General features: G+C 51.7%; 1 protein-coding gene and 1 pseudogene across 3 annotated transcripts; one reads left to right on the plus strand and one right to left on the minus strand.

Moving 5' to 3' along the window:
• Nucleotides 1-337: 337 nt before the first annotated feature.
• On the minus strand, nucleotides 338-11519 carry TNK1 (tyrosine kinase non receptor 1). 3 transcript variants are annotated; one of them, XM_090257371.1, is made up of 13 exons: nucleotides 11438-11515; nucleotides 9815-9979; nucleotides 9569-9639; nucleotides 9259-9450; nucleotides 8972-9127; nucleotides 8555-8838; nucleotides 8037-8310; nucleotides 2736-2830; nucleotides 2248-2412; nucleotides 1948-2027; nucleotides 1306-1586; nucleotides 1127-1222; nucleotides 338-1042 (listed from the first exon to the last, which is right to left on the minus strand). In XM_090257371.1, the coding sequence occupies exons 2-13, from the start codon at nucleotides 9975-9977 to the stop codon at nucleotides 929-931; spliced, it is 1971 nt and encodes a 656-aa protein (XP_090113497.1). In that variant the 5' UTR covers nucleotides 9978-9979; nucleotides 11438-11515; the 3' UTR covers nucleotides 338-928. The 3 variants fall into 3 exon arrangements, with proteins under 3 accessions (XP_090113497.1, XP_090113495.1, XP_090113496.1); XM_090257369.1 differs by having other exon boundaries at nucleotides 338-1222; nucleotides 11438-11519; XM_090257370.1 differs by lacking the exon at nucleotides 11438-11515 and adding an exon at nucleotides 11392-11427 and having other exon boundaries at nucleotides 338-1222.
• Nucleotides 5159-5667, plus strand: LOC149997697 (pancreatic progenitor cell differentiation and proliferation factor pseudogene; annotated as a pseudogene).
• Nucleotides 11520-18362: the final 6843 nt, after the last annotated feature.

Here is an 18362-nt window from a genome sequence, read left to right on the forward strand (position 1 = left end):
TTCTCAGTCCCTTCCACCCACTTCCAGGGCCTCTGCTCTGGATGAGGTTTTTGAAATTCAGGGCTCTGGGGTTTTACAAGAGCTGGGGTGGGGAAGGTAAGCAGTACCAAAGATGGCTGATATGGCCACGCTTCCCTGCATCAGCTTGACCAATGAGTTCGGCCTCAGACCATAGCGCTCAGAGGAGATCCCCACTCCCTTGCAACAGCTCTAGGGCCTAGGCCCCAGTGCCAGCCTCCTCTTCCCCGTGGGCCCTTCCCACAGCTGGTGCTTGCTACAGCTTCCTGTGCCTTACGGAACCACCCTCCTTCCCTGCTCCTACAAAGGAGGCTGCATCTTTGTATGTTATATTCATATAAAATTTGTAACTTTTTGGACATTGGAAGATCTATGTAATGGGAGAGGGTAGAAGAAACAAAAGGAAATACGACAGCTGGGCTGGGTAGGGGTTGCCAGGATCAAGTGTCTTCGAGTCCAAAAGAGGAACTTTCATCACCCGTGATGTCCCCGGCCCAAGCCAAGGCAGTTTGGGCCGTATGACCCAAGTCAGCATAGCTGCTTCCATCATCCAAGGTGGCCCAGTGTGGTAGCTGATGGCAGTACAGGACAGCTGTTTCCCTGGTGCAGTATGGTCGCTTGATCATTCTCTGTAGCAAGTAGAAGCTTCCCATGGTGTGATGTGTAGCAGCTCTGTTCCTCCAAGTCCTCCTCTTGGTTGGAAATGTGGTGAGCAGATAGACTAGATCCTTCAGAGGCCAAGGGTAGGAGGAGAGACTCATCAGTGCCTGGCCCTGGCCTCCTCCTGTACCTGCTTTAGCAGGATCCCTTCAGGTGGGAAAGTGCCCTTTCAGAACCTTGTTCTGGTTCTGCTGGTCCCACGTGGCCAGGCCCTGATGCACGCTGGTGTCCATATCTAAGGGAGCGGAGCTCAGGGCCGAGCCAGGACATAGCGACTGGCCGCTGAGAGGTCCCACTGGTAATGCTCCAAGATGTGCTGGCAGTCAGCTCTGGACCGGCTACTCAGGTGGAAGAGTTGGTCCACCTGTGGAAGCAGGAGGGTGGGCAGCTGACTTCCAGAGGACAGGTGCAGGAGAGGTGGGGACACAAGAGAAGGGTCTGGCTTTACCTTTAGGTTCTGGATGGCAGAAACTACATCTCCTCCAGTGGCTCTTAGTGCCACTTGGCACTCCTGGTAGGTGACTCCATGTACACTCACCTCTACCTGCAGAGGGACAAAGCCTCACTTAGGCTCCTACCCCAGCCTGTAATCCCTGCTGGACATCAGGCCACTCAAGGAGACCTTACCTCCATAACCCTCTTCTGCAGCTTGGGGTCAGGAACAGTGGCTTTGCTGGCTCTAGGTGCTTCCAAGGGGTAACTGTGTAGGGGTTCTCTTTTGGGCCAAGAAGGCCGCTCCCTGGGGGACTGGCTGAGTTGAGAAGAGCTGGAGGCAAAGGGAGGGTGGGGTGGCAGGCGTGGGGGTCCCTGGGTCACATCTCTGGCATGTCGAAGTTCGGGGGGACTTGAACCACCCCCTCTGGGGCAGGGGCCCAGGGACAGAACAGATTCCAGACTCTTGGAAATGCCTGCACAGTTGAGAAAAAAACAACTTGAGAGGAAGCTCAGAGGCTGGGTCCTGTCTTCTTCCCATTTGCTGCTTGTGCTGTCCTCAGGTGGTCCTTGTGTTAGGTGGAGTAATGAGGCAGGTGTGCAGGACAGACACCCAAAGACCTGAGGGTGCAGGGGCTGCACGGGAAGATGCTGTTCAGGGGAGAAGGCAGATCTTAAAGCACAGCTGCGAAGTGGACAGGCAGAATGACATGGGGGAAGGAAGTCACGTGGGGAAATCATAGCTGCAGAGGCATGGATTCAGCAGGGGGCAGACTGGAGGGTTGTTCTTCATCTCAGAGAAAGTGGCCCCACCCCCACCCCACCCCCCACAGTCACCTTTTCTCCTCTGCAGGGGCATGTGCCTTCTCTGACCCTTTGCTGGAGGTAGCTCCTGAAGCTTTGCCTTTGGTCTGACCCTGTAGAAGAGTGATCCAGTTCATTCCCTACCCCAGCCTCCTCCCCACCCCCGCCGCCCCGTATCAGTGTCCCCTCCTAAAGAATCTCTGGGGCTCTCCTGCTGACTGAGACCTGGAGTGGAAGCTTTACCTGGAGAGTAAGCTTTACCCTGGACCCACCCCAAGCTTCCCCTCCAGAGCAGTTGCTGAACTTGGTTGGTTCCCTCTTTCAGATCCTCACCCATCTGCGGTTCCTCGGCTTTGCTCTCCCCAGGCAGGAGAGCCTCTATGGACTGGACAGGTGGCTGGGGAGCCCCTCAGGTCTGCCAGTGTCACTGCAGAGGCTGGGAAGCTGCCCACTTTCAATGTGCGACCATTCTGGCCCTTCCAGGTTGTGGAGCTGGGGCTGCAAGAACAGGCAGTGGTGACGGGGTGAGAGAGCAAGGGGGGAGTGGAGGCTGGGCTCCCACACGCATTCAGCTCACATGCTGTGTGCCATGGAGCTGCATCTGCCTGGAGGAAGGAAAGCCTTTTTCTCCCCAACACAATAGGGCTCTATGGGCCTATGGTGGCTCCAGCCAGGAGGCCAGGCCGGGTGGGGTTCTCAGGGCCCAATGTGGGGAGGAGGAAACGAAGCAGAGGTTCAGGGCTGAAGGAGCTGGGGAGAAGCAGAGAAGGAAACAGGGTCAGGCAGGTTGGGAGGATTCATAGGAAACATGAGGCCCTCACCTGCCCTCGATGACAGTGATGGGATCGCCAGGCTCCATCCTCAGAGCACCCAGATCTGTGACATCCCTCACACAACGAGCCTCAGGGGGCCAGGCCTGAGGAAAGGGAGGAAAGGGTGGCTACACTCGTGGCCTGAGTCAGAGGCTGTCATGGAGCAGGGAGGAAAGGAGCCTCCTCTGTTTATGCACCCACCAATCAAACCCATACCAGGTGTGTCCTCTGTCCTGGGCCCGGCATGAGGCTGTCCCTGTGCCCCAACTGTAGTCCAGTGAGGGAGGTAGACCTGGATTCCATGCCAAGCTGGACACAGTGCAGGGGTGAGGGGGTCAGAGAGCAACTAAAGGGGGCCTGTCTCTACCTAGGGAGATCAAGGGGAGCATTATCCTCCACTGCTTTTACTCCTTACCCAGGCCCATCACATCCACTGCCCAAGCACCTCTGGAAATTTTCCATTTCTCTCCACCTTCACTGTCTTGACCCTCATCCAGACCTCTTCTTATCACTCCTACTTCACAGCCATTGTCTCCTACCTGGTCTTCCCATCTTCAGTATCACCCCTTTAATCCATTCCTGCACCAAGCCAGAGTGATACAATATGTACAGTTGTCTTGTTATTTCCCTGCTCGAAACCCTTCCGTGGTTCCCAAGTGCCCTCAGAGTAAGGACTAAATTCCGTTAACAGTAGAGTATAGGCTTCCAGTCAAGATGGCAGCACAGGTAAATGCAGTACTCACATCCTCCCACAGCCACATCAGAAATACATACAACTACACTACAGAACAACCATCACCCAGAACCATCTGAAATCTAGCTGAGTGGAAGTCCTACAACTAAGGCTATAAAGGAGAAGCCACATCGAGACTGGTAGGAGGGGCGAAGTGGAATGGGCTGGTCCCACACCCACGTAAGGCAGATAAAAATTGGGGGGATATCTCGGCTGTGGAGGTCCCCCTTGAGGAGCAAGGAGTCCCAGCCCCACACCAGGCCTCCCACCTTGGGGTTCCTGTGCCAGGAAGAGAAGTCCCCGTAACTTCTGGCTGTGAAAACCAGCAGGGGTTGTGGCTGAGTGAGAGGAAGAACCTCTGGAGTCCCAGGCAGTTCCTCTTAAAGGGCCCAAGCACAGACTGACTTGGACTCACTCATTCTGAACTCCAGCATTGGGCAGCAGCTTGAACACCAGGGACATACAAAGAGGAAATGAAGTGTCTGGCATCAGCACGAGAGCTGGAGGGGTAGTTTTTTCCCAGATAGAAGTGCTAGGAGAAACCATTGTTCGTTTTCTGAGCCCTTCCCCCACAGAGCTGGCAGGAGGGTGCTACATATAAGTCTCCATCAACTTGGCTACCACTGTTCACCCTGGTGATTCCCTAAGATCCCATCCCACCAACTCTTAAGCCCACTCAAGCTGTTTCCAGTGACTTCCATATGGATGGCCTCTCCGAGCTCATGCTTCAGACTTCCCTAAAATCTCAGACAAGCAGCATCTGACCTTGGCATGCCCTGTTCTCTCACTAAGTGGCCCCAGGCACAGCACCAGTGGCAGCTGGCCTTGATTTGCAGTGTGGCCTCTCCTGGGCACCTCCAGACTCAGCACAAGTAGCAGCCATCTACAGATCACTTTGTAGCTCATGCCAGGTGGCCTCGGGCAGAATATAAGCAATGGCTGACCCTGACCTGCACCTCCTGGGAGGCCCCAGAGCCAACACACCTGGTTTACAGCTTCAGACCATTTTGAAGTACCACCCAACCACCTCCACCAGTGACACACTCAAGGGACGGACTCAGGGGGCACCAGAGCCCCACTGAAGTAAATCCTGATCTGTGGGGTGGACCCCTGCATTGCTGATCCCCCCTCAGTGGTCGCAGCCAGTCCTTGCAGCTGATGGACCTGGGGGTAAATCCCTTCAACAGCAATCAAGACCCAGCTACAACAGGAGGGTGTACACAGCCCACACACAGAAAAGGGTGGGCACACCTTGAGTACCCAGCTCAGGTGAATGGGGAGGCTGTGCCACTGGACCCTACAGGACACCTACTACATTAGGCCTGGAGATGCAGCAGCTCTACCTAATACATAGAAACAAACACAGGGAGGCTGCCAAAATGAGCAAAGAAACATGTCCCAAACAAAAGAACAGAACAAATCTCCAGAAAAAGAGCTATACAAAATGGAGACAAACAATCTATTAAAATCAAAACACTATTTATAAGGGTGCTCAATGAACTTAGGGGAAGAGTAGATGAACTTAGGGAGAACTTCCACAGCATAAAAAAGGGCATGGAAACTAAAAAAAAAAAAACAGAAATGAAGGATATACTAACTGAAATGAAGAATAATTTACAATAGTAGAATAGATAAAGCTGACAGTCAGAACAGTGATTTGAAATATAAGGAAGCAAAAAACACCCATTTGGAACAGCAAAAAGAGCCCCATGTGTCTCGGTTATAGATCAGCCTCCCATGGTCTCCTCTGCAAATGGGCTCCAAGGCCTAGTGCCCCAACACCCCACTCCTGCCACCCATGATCACAGGCTGAGGTCCAGGAGGGGTCACTGCCAAGGTTTCTGCCAGTCCACAAACAAGGCCATGGCAGCCATCCCCTCTAGCAGCTCACTCACAGCTACCAATGACTACAACCAGCACCACCTGGGCTCCACTTTTAGTAATAGCTCCTGCGAAAGTGCTGAGTGCCCTGAGGAAGACATCCCCCACCACCCTGGTCTCCTGAAGGCTGACCCCGGTCACTGCTGGGCAAGCTTCTTTTTCAGGAAGCCTACTCTCCCACTCATGGCCACAGTGGTGGAATCCCCAGAACACTCAAAATCTCCCCAGTCCTCCAGCAGCATAAGCACCTGTGACCTGGCTTGGGAAGCCATAAGGAAGCTGCCTGGTGGCCAGCCTGGCAAAGTCAATGTTGGGCCCCCATCTTGAATGGCCACCACCAGCCACTAGACTTGCAGAGGTGCTAGGCTCTTTTGAGCCCCTCTCCATACCCCTTCTCCTCTACCCCTTAGCCCCTCCTCACCCTACCCCATAGGCTAGGCAGGCTGCAGCAAGCAGGAGCAGTTGGGTACTTTTATATCAAATCAGCAAAACACTGAAAAGAAAGTTGAGAAAGCCCCGCTCTTTACTACCCAAGCCACATGCGAGTCTTCCTGACACCCCATAACTGTGCCTTGCACCAAGTGGAAAATAAATGACAACTAGCTGGCAGCATCATCGATGGTGCTCCTGAGCTGTGTGTAAACACATACACACACACACACACCCCAAAAAGAAACAAGAATCAAAGAAAATGAGGACAAGAATAGTGTAAGGGGTCTCTGGGACAATTTCAGGCATACCTACATTTACATCATGGGGTTACCAGAAGGAGAAGAGAGAGAGCAAGAAATTGAAAACCTATTAAAAAATAATGATGGACAGCCCTGGCTGCTGTGGCTCAGTGGATTGAGCATCGGCCTGCGAACAAAGTGTTGCTGGTTCGATTCCCAGTCAGGGTACATAATTAGGTTGCAGGTCAGTTCCCCAGTTGGGAGCGTGTGAGAGGCAACCACACAGTGGAAAAAAAAAATAATAATAATAATGATGGAGCCCTGGGTGGTATGGCTCAGTGGATTGAGCACCGGCCTGCAAACCAAAGGGTCCCCAATTCGATTCCCAGTCAGGGCACATGCCTGGGTTGCAAGCCAGGTCCCCAGTTAGGGGCACGTGAGAGGCAACCAAACATTGATGTTTCTCTTCCTCTCTTTCTCCTTCCCGTCCCCTCTCTCTAAAAATAAATAAATAAAATCTTTAAAAAAAAAAGATGGAAAATTTCTCTAACTTGATGAAGGAAATAGACATACATGTCCAAGAAGCACAGAGAGTCCCAAACAAGATGAAACCAGAGTTCCACACCAAGACACATCATAATTAAAATGCAATCCCTGACCAGTGTGGTTCAGTTGGCTGGGCATTGTCCAGCAAAGCAAAAGGTCACTGGTTTGATTCCCAGTCAGGGCACACGCCTAGGTTATGGGTTTGGTCCCTGGTCAGGGTGTGTTTGGTCCCTGGTCAGGGTATGTACAAGAGGCAACCAACAGATGTTTCTCTTCCCCTCTCTCTCCCACCCTTCCCCTGTCTCTAGAAATAAATACATAAATAATTAAAATGCAAAAGGTTAAAGACAAAGAGAGAATCTTAAAAGCAGCAACAGAAAAACAGTTAGTTAGCTACAAGGGAGCTCGCATTAGACTGTCAGCTGATTTCTCAACAGAAACTTTGCTGGCTGGAAGGGATTGGCAAGAAATACTCAAAGTGATGAAAAAAAAAAAGCAAGAACCTACAACAGAGATTACTGTACCCAGCAAAGCTATCATTTAGAATGGAAGGATATTTAAAATGGCAGAATGGCAGGACATATAAAGAGCTTCACAGACAAAAAAAAAAAAAAAAAAAAGCTAAAGGAGTTCATCACCACGAAACCAGTATGACATGAAATGTTAAAGGGCCTTCTTGAAGGAGAATATGATTTTTAAAATATGAACAACAAAATGGCAATAAATACATATCTATCAGCAATTGAATCTAAAAAACAAAATAAACGAATAAGCAGAACAGAAACAGACTCATACACGCAGAGAACATTTTGAAGGCTGCCAGATGGGAGGGGTGTTGGGGGTTTGGGTGAAAAAGGTGACAGGATTAAGAAGTACAAATTGGTAGTAACAGAAGTCAGATCCCAACTGTTCCTCTTGCCTGTGCCTTTAGGCAAGTCACCTAAACTGTCAGTGCCTAAACTGTCAGTGCCTTAACTTCCCAATCTGTAAAATCAAGATAACAATGACCTTGTTGGGTTGTTGTGAGGATTAAATGAGTGAACATACATAAGGATACATGTAAGGCACTTAGTACAGTATCTTACACAGATCAAGTGCTGTATATGTTAACTCTGGTTATTTATCATGCCTTACCAATCCCTCCATGGGGCAGCTCCTGAGCACTTCCATTGCCTTTGTTACATGTACTACCCCTCCCCACGCTGAAACTTTCCTCTGCCTATCAAACACCCACTGCAACTTGCTCTGCTGCTCTCTCTACTCCTTCTCCCGCCCAGCTTCAGCCTCAGCCCTTCAGCCTACATCTATGTAGCCCAAGCTGTTCCCCAGGGCTCTAAGCACCCTGTAGGTAGGGACTGAATCTGTTCTGTTCAGAGACCCTAGCCAGGAGTTAATACTGTTAGTCTTGTGCATGGAACCCTGGGAGAGAAAATGGAGGGAAAAGGGACTGAGGGTATCTGGGGAGTAAAGGGTTCTCACCTCTTGGATCAGCTCCTCCAGGCTGGAGAAGCTAGGCCGATCAGCAGGGTGAAGGGCCCAGCAGCGCAAGGCGAGGGTGTAGAGGGCCCTGGAGCAGAGAGGAGGCCTAGGCAGCCGGGCTTGGTCTTTCTCCAACCGCTGCAGGATGAGGTAGGGTGGGACCCAGGCCCAGGGCTCCTTGCCCCCAGAGAACATCTCCCACAGCGTCACCCCGAACATCCACACGTCCGAGGCAGAAGAGAAGGCCCCCTGGCGAAGGCTCTCTGGAGCACACCTGCGGAAGTCGAGCCTAAGGAGGCTGGATCTGTGCTCCCACCTGCCACTGAGCCTGGCCCTAGTGCTCCCGTTGTCCTCAGAAGTCCTCCTTTCCAAGCCCTTGCAGACCCTCAGACTCCTCCGGGCCCAGCCTCCCTCCGAGGACCAGTTCCCTCCGCACTCCTCTTCAGCTAGCTACTGCACTCCAGATCCTCACCCTCCGCACCGGCCTCCGACACCTCCTGCCGCGGGCCGACCCTCACCAGGCATAGGGGATGGGGCGGGGCCCGCCCATAACGTAACGGCCCGGGGCGCCGCCCAGCGGCCGAACCAGCCCGAAGTCGGCCACCTTGATCGTGCACGGTGAAGCCAGCAGCAAGTTGCGTGTAGCGAGGTCCCGGTGCACCAGCCCGCGGGCCCCCAGGTACGCCATGGCCCCCGCCAACTGCCGCAGGAAGAGGCAGAGCAGGACCACAGGCAGCGGGGCTGTAGGGGCCGGCATGGTCAAACGGGCGTGCAGGGAGCCCAGTGGCGCCAGCTCCATCACCTGCGGGAGCACAGCGCCTTATGAGGGGGCGGGGGCGCCGTTGTGGGGGGGCGCCCCACGGGCCTCTGGCTGCCCACCCACCTGCCTCACGTCAGCCCCGGGGCTGTCCCTGGGACCAGTCAGGTCTGCTCACCATTTGCAGAGGCTGGCCCAGTACCAGCCCGTGCAGACGCAGCAAATGTGGGTGCTCCAAGTTCATCATGACGGATACCTCTCGAAGGAAGTCCCTCAGCTCTGTGCCCACAGGGCCTTTGGAAGCCACCCGGAGGGACTTGATAGCCACTGGGACCTGGGGGTGAGGGAGGTACCATCAGGCACCCTAAGGAGCAGCTATACCAGGGCCAGAGCAGAGAGGGCAGCAGAACAAAACGCGCAGCTGGCCCGGGTACCCAGAAGGTAGCAGGCTCCCAGAGTACTCACGCCCTGACCGCTAGGCAGTGTCCACAGCCCTCGGTGCACCACACCAAAGCAGCCGGAGCCCTGCAGCTCCCCTCTGCACACAGCACCATCTGGGATCAGACACTTTAGTCCCCCCTCTGGCTCAGGGAGGAATGGAGGACTGTCTGAGGGTGGGGTGGTCTCCTTCTGCTCAGGGGCAAACCCCCCAAGGATCTGAAACAGGGGTGGGAAATCAAGTGTGTGGAACCCTGCCACTCAGCCCAGCCCATTCCCCAGCCTAAGCTGGCCTTTAAACCTCTCACCCCACTCCACCCCACCCCAAAACACTCACCTTGTAGACCCAGCTCTTTGGCTTGTGTCCCGAACGGTGCCTCTTCAGAGCTTCAACCAGTCTGCGCTGGGCTGGGGGAAGCCAGAATTAGAGGGCTGGGGTAGTATGAGGAGAGGAGGGGACATGATACAAGGGATTTAAAAACAAGAAGAGGGCTGGTGTGTGGAAGTGGGAGTGGGGGAAGAGGTGTAGCAACTAACAGGTTGGAGAAGGAGAGACCAGGGCCTTGGCACAGGAGTCCCTCACCAGGCCTGCCCATGCCAATGCCGTCCAGGTCCTCAGGTCTTACAAAGTCGAAGTGCTCTGGCCGCGTAACATTCAGCTCCTCAAGTATGGATCGGTAAAATTGGGCCAGCTGGATGTCCTGAAGTAGCCTCAGCAGCCACAGGGAACCTGCCTCCGGGAGCATGTCTGGAGAGAGAACTCAGGATGATGGTACACTCTCCTCCAGACACATAGCCCAGGGCAGGCACCTGAGACACTCAGACACTAGAGATGTGGTCCCCAGCTCCCCCCTCAACCATCAGAAACACGCAGGTAGAAGGAGAGACACATCAGGGAGAGCCAGGTATCCTGCCACTCATACACACAAATCTCAGGGGGAATGCTCCCCATACCCTAGACCAAGGTCCTCTACCCCCTTCACTGAGAAACCTGCCCTCCTTCACACCTGAGGTTTCAGCATGGCCGACTTCATGTATGTTGCCCTGCTCACTCTTGAGATATTATGGCACAGTGCCCCTATACTCCTAGGACACCCAGAGACGCTCCCCTTCAGACCTGAGATACCCCACTGCACACACTCACATACACCTGACACACCTCATATACACATGAGGCATTTTGACCTACCACAGACATACCAGATATGCCCTGATATATTAACCATATCATACCTCAGACATGCACGTACACACACACGTGCACATACACACAAGAGTACACTGCCTCCCATACCCAGATACACTGCTACACACACACACACACATGCACTGAGGCCTACAGTTGTGCTGCAAAAGACACCTGAGACACCCAGACGTGTCCTCTCACAATGAGATGGTCCAGTATGCTGCCATAAAACACCCAGGCTTACTGCCACGCACCCTCTCACGTGCATGTACACGAGACAGGGCAGTTCACTGCCCTCTGACTACAGCGCCCCACGGGTCTGAGACACCAAGGTCCACATAAACACGCACAGCGCAGAAGACACCAAGGTACAGTGTGCACATACACCCGAGTTCTGCAGGCACACTCCCCCCAAGCCCAGAGACGGTCAGGTCACTGCCCCTTCTACATAGGAGGCAGCAACATTTGAAATCAAATCAGGCCTTTGTGGTTTAAGTTCAGGCGCAGCCTACAGCCACCTCAGCTCCAGGTAGGGAGCCCCGCTCGCACACCTGAGTCACTGTCTGACTTAGCTTCAGGGCACTCCACCAACCTTTATGAAAAAAGGCTCTAGGTACTCTGGGTGCCAGCTGCCTGCCCAGCCTGCACAGCTCTTCCTTACACATATCTGGATTCTTCCCCACACACACTTAATTAAGCCTGGAGGAAGCGGAGGACCACAAGCTGGGGCCCATTTGGGAACCTGGAGGTGGGCTAGGAGCTGGCCCCGAGCAGGGGCGGGCGAGGAGAAAGCCCAGGACCCTGGGCTGTCGGGGCCGCTTGTAAAGAGGGAAGAGGAAAGTACGAGAGGGGGGACAGGAGGAAAAGCTCCCACAGAAGGAAAAGACCGAGGAGGGGAGACCAGGAGAGGGGAGGATGGGGCGGATAGGCTCAGCACTCGCCAAGGCAACCCCAAGCGATGGTTGCTCCGCTACCTGCGCCAGCCCCGGCCCCGGCGCTCCAGCTTCCCAGGACCCTCACCTGGCAAAGGCGGAAACGGCGGCTCCGGGGCCTCCTGAGCTGCCAGGACTAAATCCCGAGGAGGGCGGGACCTGAGGTGGCGAAGGGCGGGACCTGGCAGCCGGCCCGGGCTGGCCCGCGCCGCGCCCCCAGTGCCCCAATGGGAAAGGGCGAGGGGAGCAAGGGCGGTGGTCGGCCTCTGCTTCTGTCAGGTCAGACCCTGTGCGGCCTCCCTTCTCCTGCGCTTTGCTTGCCTGCCTTCACACTCCCTCTCCACCTTCTCCCCCTCTTTCCAGTCTTCTCCGAAGAACTTTTTACCACTGCCCAGACTTTCTCCTCTGTCCTGTTCCCTGCTCCCCCTCTGGCCAAATCTTCACCCTTCTCGTTAGAGCCCCACCCCTTATATGAATAAGCACCTGATAGAGCCATCCTGCCCAGGCACTAGGAAGATAAGACTAAACAGGACCTGGTCCCTGCCCTCTAGTAGGAAGACAGCTTCCTAGCACTCGAATGGAGGAAAGCTGGCAGCACAGGATGTTTCCAAGTGAAGCCGAGGCAGAGAAGTGCGGATGGTGATGCAGAAAGTTGGCCCCTAGTGGAGACAGAGTCCAAGATTCAAGCCATTTTCCTTTTCCCAGCTCTGAAGTTCAAGGACCTTTTGAGGAGCTAGCTCCCCAGAGTGAAACCTGTGAGCCCTCTTGTATGTGTTGGCTCTTCCAGCCCCATCCCAGCCTGGTATGGGTCTTAGTGATCGAAGGCAGGACTCCAGCCCTGGCCAGGTGGCTTAGTTGGTTGCAGCGTCATCCAACTAGGTTGTGGGTTCAATCCAAAAAGGTTGTGGGTTCAATCCTGGGCACATACCTGGGAAGAGGATTTTTTGGGGAGGAGGAGGGTATTTATTTATTTTTAGAGAGAGGAGAAGGGAGGAAGAAAGAGAGGGAGAGAAACATCAATATGTGGCTGCCTTTCGTGCTCCCCCAACTGGGAACCTGGCTCGCTCGCAACCCAGGCATATGCCCTGATTGGGAATCGAACCGGTGACCCTTTGATTTGCAGGCCAGTACTCAATCCACTGAGCCATGCCACCAGCCAGGACTGGGTTGAGGATTTGACTTCCAGTTGGGGTGTTTATAGATCCACGTTTCCTTCTCACAGCGGTGTTACTCCCTCTCCCCCACTTCCTCTCTCTCCCTAAAATCAATAAGCATAGCCTGAGGTGAGGATTAAAAAGAAAAAAAAAGTAAAAGGCAGCACTCTATGCATCAGGGCACTCCTCTCCAGCACTAGTACCTCCTGGCCTCATTCTGGCATAACCTCCCTCTCCCCATGTAGTTTCTGCTAATCCTAGGGGTCTGTACATTGCTACTTGTCCTGTGGCTTCAGGGACACAGTCCAGGACCTTGATGAAGGCTCTGAGGAGGGACATGCTCTCTTCCTTTCCCTCTGGGGTTCTAAGGAAGCCACCAGTCTTAGGACATCTTTTCTGTCTCCTATCATAAGGCAGGATTTGTGAGCAAGTAGCTTCTGTTCTCAGAGTTCCTTGGAAAGAAAAGCCCCACCCCATCTTGCTAAACATGGGATCTTCCAGTGTTGATGGGAAAATCTTAGTAGTTCACAGTTTTACCTGTATGGTTTTCTTGCCAATTCTCTTCCCTCCAATGAGGCCAGCTCATCACACTGTAATTCCGCCCTCCATATCAGTCATCCCTGAAATACTGTGGGCTCCACAGGGTAGGGGCTGAGTCTGTCTTGTTCATCTAGTGTTCTTAGTACCTGGGACAATGTAGGCATATAATAGGTGCAATAAATATTTTGAAGAGGTATGCTCAGTCTAATTTCTTTGTAGGTGATCTGCCTTTTTTCTCTGCTTTTATGATGATATTAGTGTTTTGTAGTTCTATTACAAAGGATCTAGATATGGATTCTTTTCTATTTAGTTTTCTCAGTATATTGTATTTCCTATATTTATGAATTTGCATCTTTCATCAGTTTTGGAAAATTCTCAGCCAGTATATCTTCAGCTACTCTTTTCTCCACTCTTTGTGTTCTTTCCTTTGGGGACTCTGATTAGAAGTATGGTGGACCTTTTCATTCTGTCCTCAATGCCTTTTAACCTCTCTTCCATGTATTCCATACTTTTTGTCTCCATGATGCACTCCAGGAAACTCTTCAGCTCTGTCTTCTAGTTCACCAGTTCTCTTTTTGGTTATGTCTGATGTGCTGTTTAATCCATATACTGAGGGTTTGTTTTTTGGTTTTGTGGTCATTGTTATAGTCATATGAATACTACTTTATATGATCACAGTACTTTATTGAGGTATAACTTACGTTCAGTAGCATGTACACGTTTAAATGTACAGGTCAAAGCATTTTAAGAAATGTACACATCTAATAATGCAGATAAATACCCATAACATGTCTACAATCCCAGAAAGTTACCTTGTGCCACCCAGGCATATGCTCTGACTGGGAATTGAACTAGCAACCCTTTGGTTCACAGACCAATGCTCACAATGCTCAGTCTGAGCCAGTGCTGGCACACCAGCCAGGGCTCTTAAAAAAAAAAAGATTTTATTAATTAATTTATTTTAGAGATGGGGAAGGGAGGGAGAAAGAGAGGGAGAGAAACATCAATGTATGGTTGCCTCTCATGCGCCCCCAACTGGGGACCTGGCCTGCAACCCAGGTATGTGCCCTGAATGGGAATTGAACTGGGGACCCTTTGGTTTGCAGGCCGGTGCTCAATCCACTGAGCCACACCAGCCAGGGCTCCCTATTTGCTTCTTACTTTTGAAGTTAAATTTTTCTCATTTCCATCTTTGCCCATATCGAGGGAGTGCAGCCTGACCATCCTGACCATCCTCAGGGAGCATCTCCTTCAGGCTGAGATGAACACTTAAACCTGGAGACCAGATCAGGCCCCACTCCCTCCATCTGCCTTTCCCCAACCTCTGCCCTGCCCTGTAGGCTCTGCATCCGAGAAGGATGAGCACATTCACACCACTGGGGCCAAGTCTTTTCTCACAGGGCAGAGATCCAGGAGGATAAGTAGAGAGTGCACCTAAGTTGCCTCCCCTGCCCCTGCCTTGGGTTTTGCCTTGGTGTGGGGATCCATCCCTCTGAGAAATCTTTCTGCTTCTTCTGGAACCACATTAATGCCCCCTTAGCATTGTTTCTGCTGTGATCTCTGAGATCTCTGGGCTCTTTCCCTTCTACTTCACCCAGGTCAACCTTGCAACAGGGGAAAGCATCTTAGCATTTTGGATCTTTCTTCTGAGCCTTTGCATGGCTGTTCCCTCTGCTTGGAAGAGTGTTCCTGCCCTTATCCCAGTCTGACCTTGCTAAGTGCAAGAAACCTATCCCTAACTGATCAGGTCTCTTGTCCTGCACTCTAAGATCCCTGTGCTTTTTTCATCAAGTACCTTGCCTGTCTCCCCTGCTAGACTTCAAGTTCAGGTAGTAAAGAATTTCATTTTGCTTGGGCATTGCTGTCCCCCATGGCCAATCTAGGGCCTGGCTCAGATGACAAGTACTCTGTAACCTTTGTTGAACAAATGGATGAGATAGTCATGTGGGTCAGGTGAAGCAAAGATTTTTCTTTAAAGATATTTATTTATTTATTTATTATTGTCTTTTAGAGAGAGGGGAAGGGAAGGAGAAAGAGAGGGAGAGAAACGTCATTGTGAGTGAGAGATACATTGACCGGTTGCCTCTTGCACACCCCCGGCTGGGGACTTAGCCTGCAACCTGGGCATGTGCCGTGACTAGGAATTGAACCAGCTACCCTTTGGTTCACAGGCTGGCACTCAGTCCACTGAGCCACACCAGCCAGGGCTGAAGCAAAGATGTTTGACATTAAGAGCTCTTCTGCTAGGAGTGATGAGGATGGGAGTTTCCAAACCTAATCCATAAGCATCTTCCGGGTGAACCCATCCCACCTTCCCTCCCCATTTGGCACTCCCTGGCCCCACAGGGTTGGGTCTTCGCAGATCCTTGGTAAGACCCTCCTGTTCGATCATCCCATCTCCATCTTCCAGGACCCTGAGGTTCCATCCTTTCCCAATTTGCATTTGCCTCACTAGTTTTCAGAGTTAGCAGCCCACCACTGTGTATCTACCAGCTGGTTTGCTTTCCCAAGTGGAATCACTTTTAAATCCACCACATTCTTTCAGGAGCTGAGGGTATTTACAACACATGGTAGCTTAGGAGCCTGACTGCCTGAGTTTGAATCCTAGCTTTACCACTTACCATCCTGTGCCCCTGTTTCCTCATCTTCAAGATAGCCTATTAGGAGTTTTACCTTACGGGGTTATTGGAGAATGCACTGTGCCTACGTGTGTGGTAGCCAGTCTCCAAAATGACTGCGGAGAACCTCCCCCGCTGGTATTGGCACAGCTGCATAGTGCCTTCCCACAAGGAAGGTGCTAATCTGTGTCTTCGATGGGATGTTACAAAAAGGGTGGTGTGTGCCTTCCGAGCTAGGTCATAAAAGACAGTGTGGATTTGCCTCCCCCTCCTGAATCACCCACTGTGGGGGAAACCAGCCTCCATATCACTAGGATGCTCAAGCGCTCGGGAGAGAGGCTCCACGTATCAAGGGCCTTCAACGCTGAGTTCTCCTCCACTGTTTCAGTTACCTATTGTTGAGTAATAGATAATACCTAGTGGCAAAAATATTTTTTTATTATGCTCCTTAGCTTTGAGATTCTGGAATTCCAGCAGGACAATGTGGGGATGGTTTCTCTCTGTTTCACTATATCTGAGGCTTTAGTTGGAAAAATTAGTAGTCTGGGTGACTTGACAGCTGGGGGCTGCATTATTACTACTATGTCTGGCAGTAGGTGCTGGATTTTGGCCGAAATTTTCCATGTGGACTCTTCATGTAGACTGGGTGTCCTCATAGCATGGTGACTGGGTTCCAGAGTGAGCATCCTAAGAGGCAGAGGGTGGAAGGTCCCAGTTTCTTAAGGTCTGAGACCAGAAAGTGGCCCAGCATCACTTTTGCCACATTCAATTGGTCAGCCAGTCAAAAAGCCCAGGTTCAAGGGAAGGATACATAAATCCTGCCCCTGTATAAAAGGCATGTCAGAGCATGTGAGTGCCAGTATTATACCCACAGAAGCCACCCCTGTTTGTTGAGGGGCTCTGAAAAACCAGCCCAGCCCTGGCAGGCCATACTCTGGTGAGTCAGCCTTATGTGCACAGAAAAGAGACACAAATTCTGCCAGCCTCCTGTGCTACGTGCTCAGGTAGAGCTTCTGTGGGGAGGGTGCATCAGAAGGGTTCAGAGAAGGGGCTGGGGTTGTCAGGATGCTTGCTGGCGTCTACCATGCGCCAGGCACTGGGGAAACAGACAAAACTTTAAGTAGCGGCTTTATAGGTAGCACACGGTGTAGAGGGAAGATGTGTAAAGAAGCACTACCACCTAATGAGACAGTTGCCACATGAGAGACGCCTAGAGATGGGACACTACACTGCCTCAGTGGCTCCAAGAAGGGTTCCCAGGAGAAGTGATGTCTGATTCCAAGGAAAAGGGCATCCCAGGTATAGGAACAAGCCTGGGCAAAGGTAATGAGGCATGAGAAAACAGTGTTTGGCCAACTATGAGTGACTCAGAGTGGCTGTGGGGTGGGGAGAGCTGAGAATCAGGCTCCAGGGACACGTTGGGGTCGGGTTCTGAGAAGCATTACAAAGGTAGATCACTTACTGGTGAGAAGTAGGCAAGTGGCACGAAAGGAAGAGGATGTACATGGCATGTTGGCACTGCCATTAAGCCTGGGAGAGATCACAAGGGGGTGGTGGGGTTGGGAAGGAAGGTGGGTTTGGACATGTGGAGTCTGAGATGCCCGTGAGGCACTCATGTGGAGATTCCAGCGTGATCTGTGTTTTCACAGGTCTGCCTTGAGGACCACATAAGACAGGGGAGCTGCTTGCTCCTGGAGAGCCTTGAATGTCAGGGTCAAGGGCCAAGCCTATATTCTGTAGGCTAGGAACTATGGAAGGTTTTCAGGTGTTTTTTTTTTTTTTTTTTTAATCATCACCTGAGGATATGTTTTTATTGATGAGAGAGAGAGAGAGAGAGAGAGAGAGAGAGAGAGAGAGAGAGAGAGAGGGATCTCAATTGGTTGCGGTCCATATGTGCCCCGATCAGGGATGGAACCTACAACCTAGGTATGCGCCCTGACTGGGAATTGAACCCGCAACTTTTTGGTGTGTAGGATGATGCTCCAACCAACCGAGCCACCTGGCTGGGACTAGGGAAAGTTTTAACTAAGAGATTATAATGGATAATGACTAATGAAGGCTCATTACATGTTGGGCATAGTCCCAACTATTTTATATGAACTTATTTGGACCTCACAGTAATCCTGTACACCTGCATTTCATTTAAGATATCATCAATTGTAATATATACTACTATGCTATGACATGTCTTCAATTTGAGATGGATTCTTCAGAGATGTTAAAATGTAAACAGGAAAAATGAGGCCAGGGGATCACTGAAATACACAATCTGCATTTAAAATATGAAGAAACGGGAATTGAGAAATTGAATAACTTGCCCAAGATCCACTAAAAGACAGAGACAGGATTTGAAGCTTCACTACAAAGCCCAAATTCTTAACTATCACTTGATGCTGGACAGGAGGTTGTGAGCAAGTGGAGTTTTAAGACCAGGGTGGTCGCTGGGGGTGCAATGAATTTGAGGGGAGCAGGCAAAGTCAGATAGCATATCTGGGAGACAAATCCATGTGAGAGGGTTCTAGAGTGGGCTGGGCACCACAGGGTAGGTGGAGGGGACAGATCAGGTAAAGGTCCTTCATGAATAGGCAGAAGTGGTTGACCCAGTGCATGTTGAATGTGAAAACAAGGACAACTCCCATATGTTGAACCAGCAAAAGAAGGTACAAATAAGAGAATGTGAGGCCGCTACTGCAGACCAGAG

This window comes from Furipterus horrens, unplaced genomic scaffold (genome assembly GCF_987537825.1).
Source record: "Furipterus horrens unplaced genomic scaffold, mFurHor1.1.pri manual_scaffold_11, whole genome shotgun sequence".
Taxonomy (NCBI): domain Eukaryota; kingdom Metazoa; phylum Chordata; class Mammalia; order Chiroptera; family Furipteridae; genus Furipterus; species Furipterus horrens.

Bases quoted from the DNA above. Each gene is read 5' to 3' on its own strand.
- TNK1 (XM_090257369.1), bottom strand. From the start codon at position 9,977: ATGCTCCCGGAGGCAGGTTCCCTGTGGCTGCTGAGGCTACTTCAGGAC. The intron at 9,128-9,258 runs GTGAGTACTCTG...CCTCACCCCCAG, and splicing joins CACTGCCTAGCGGTCAGGGC to GTCCCAGTGGCTATCAAGTC. The intron at 2,413-2,735 runs GTGAGGGCCTCA...CTGTTCTTGCAG, and splicing joins ATCACTGTCATCGAGGGCAG to CCCCAGCTCCACAACCTGGA.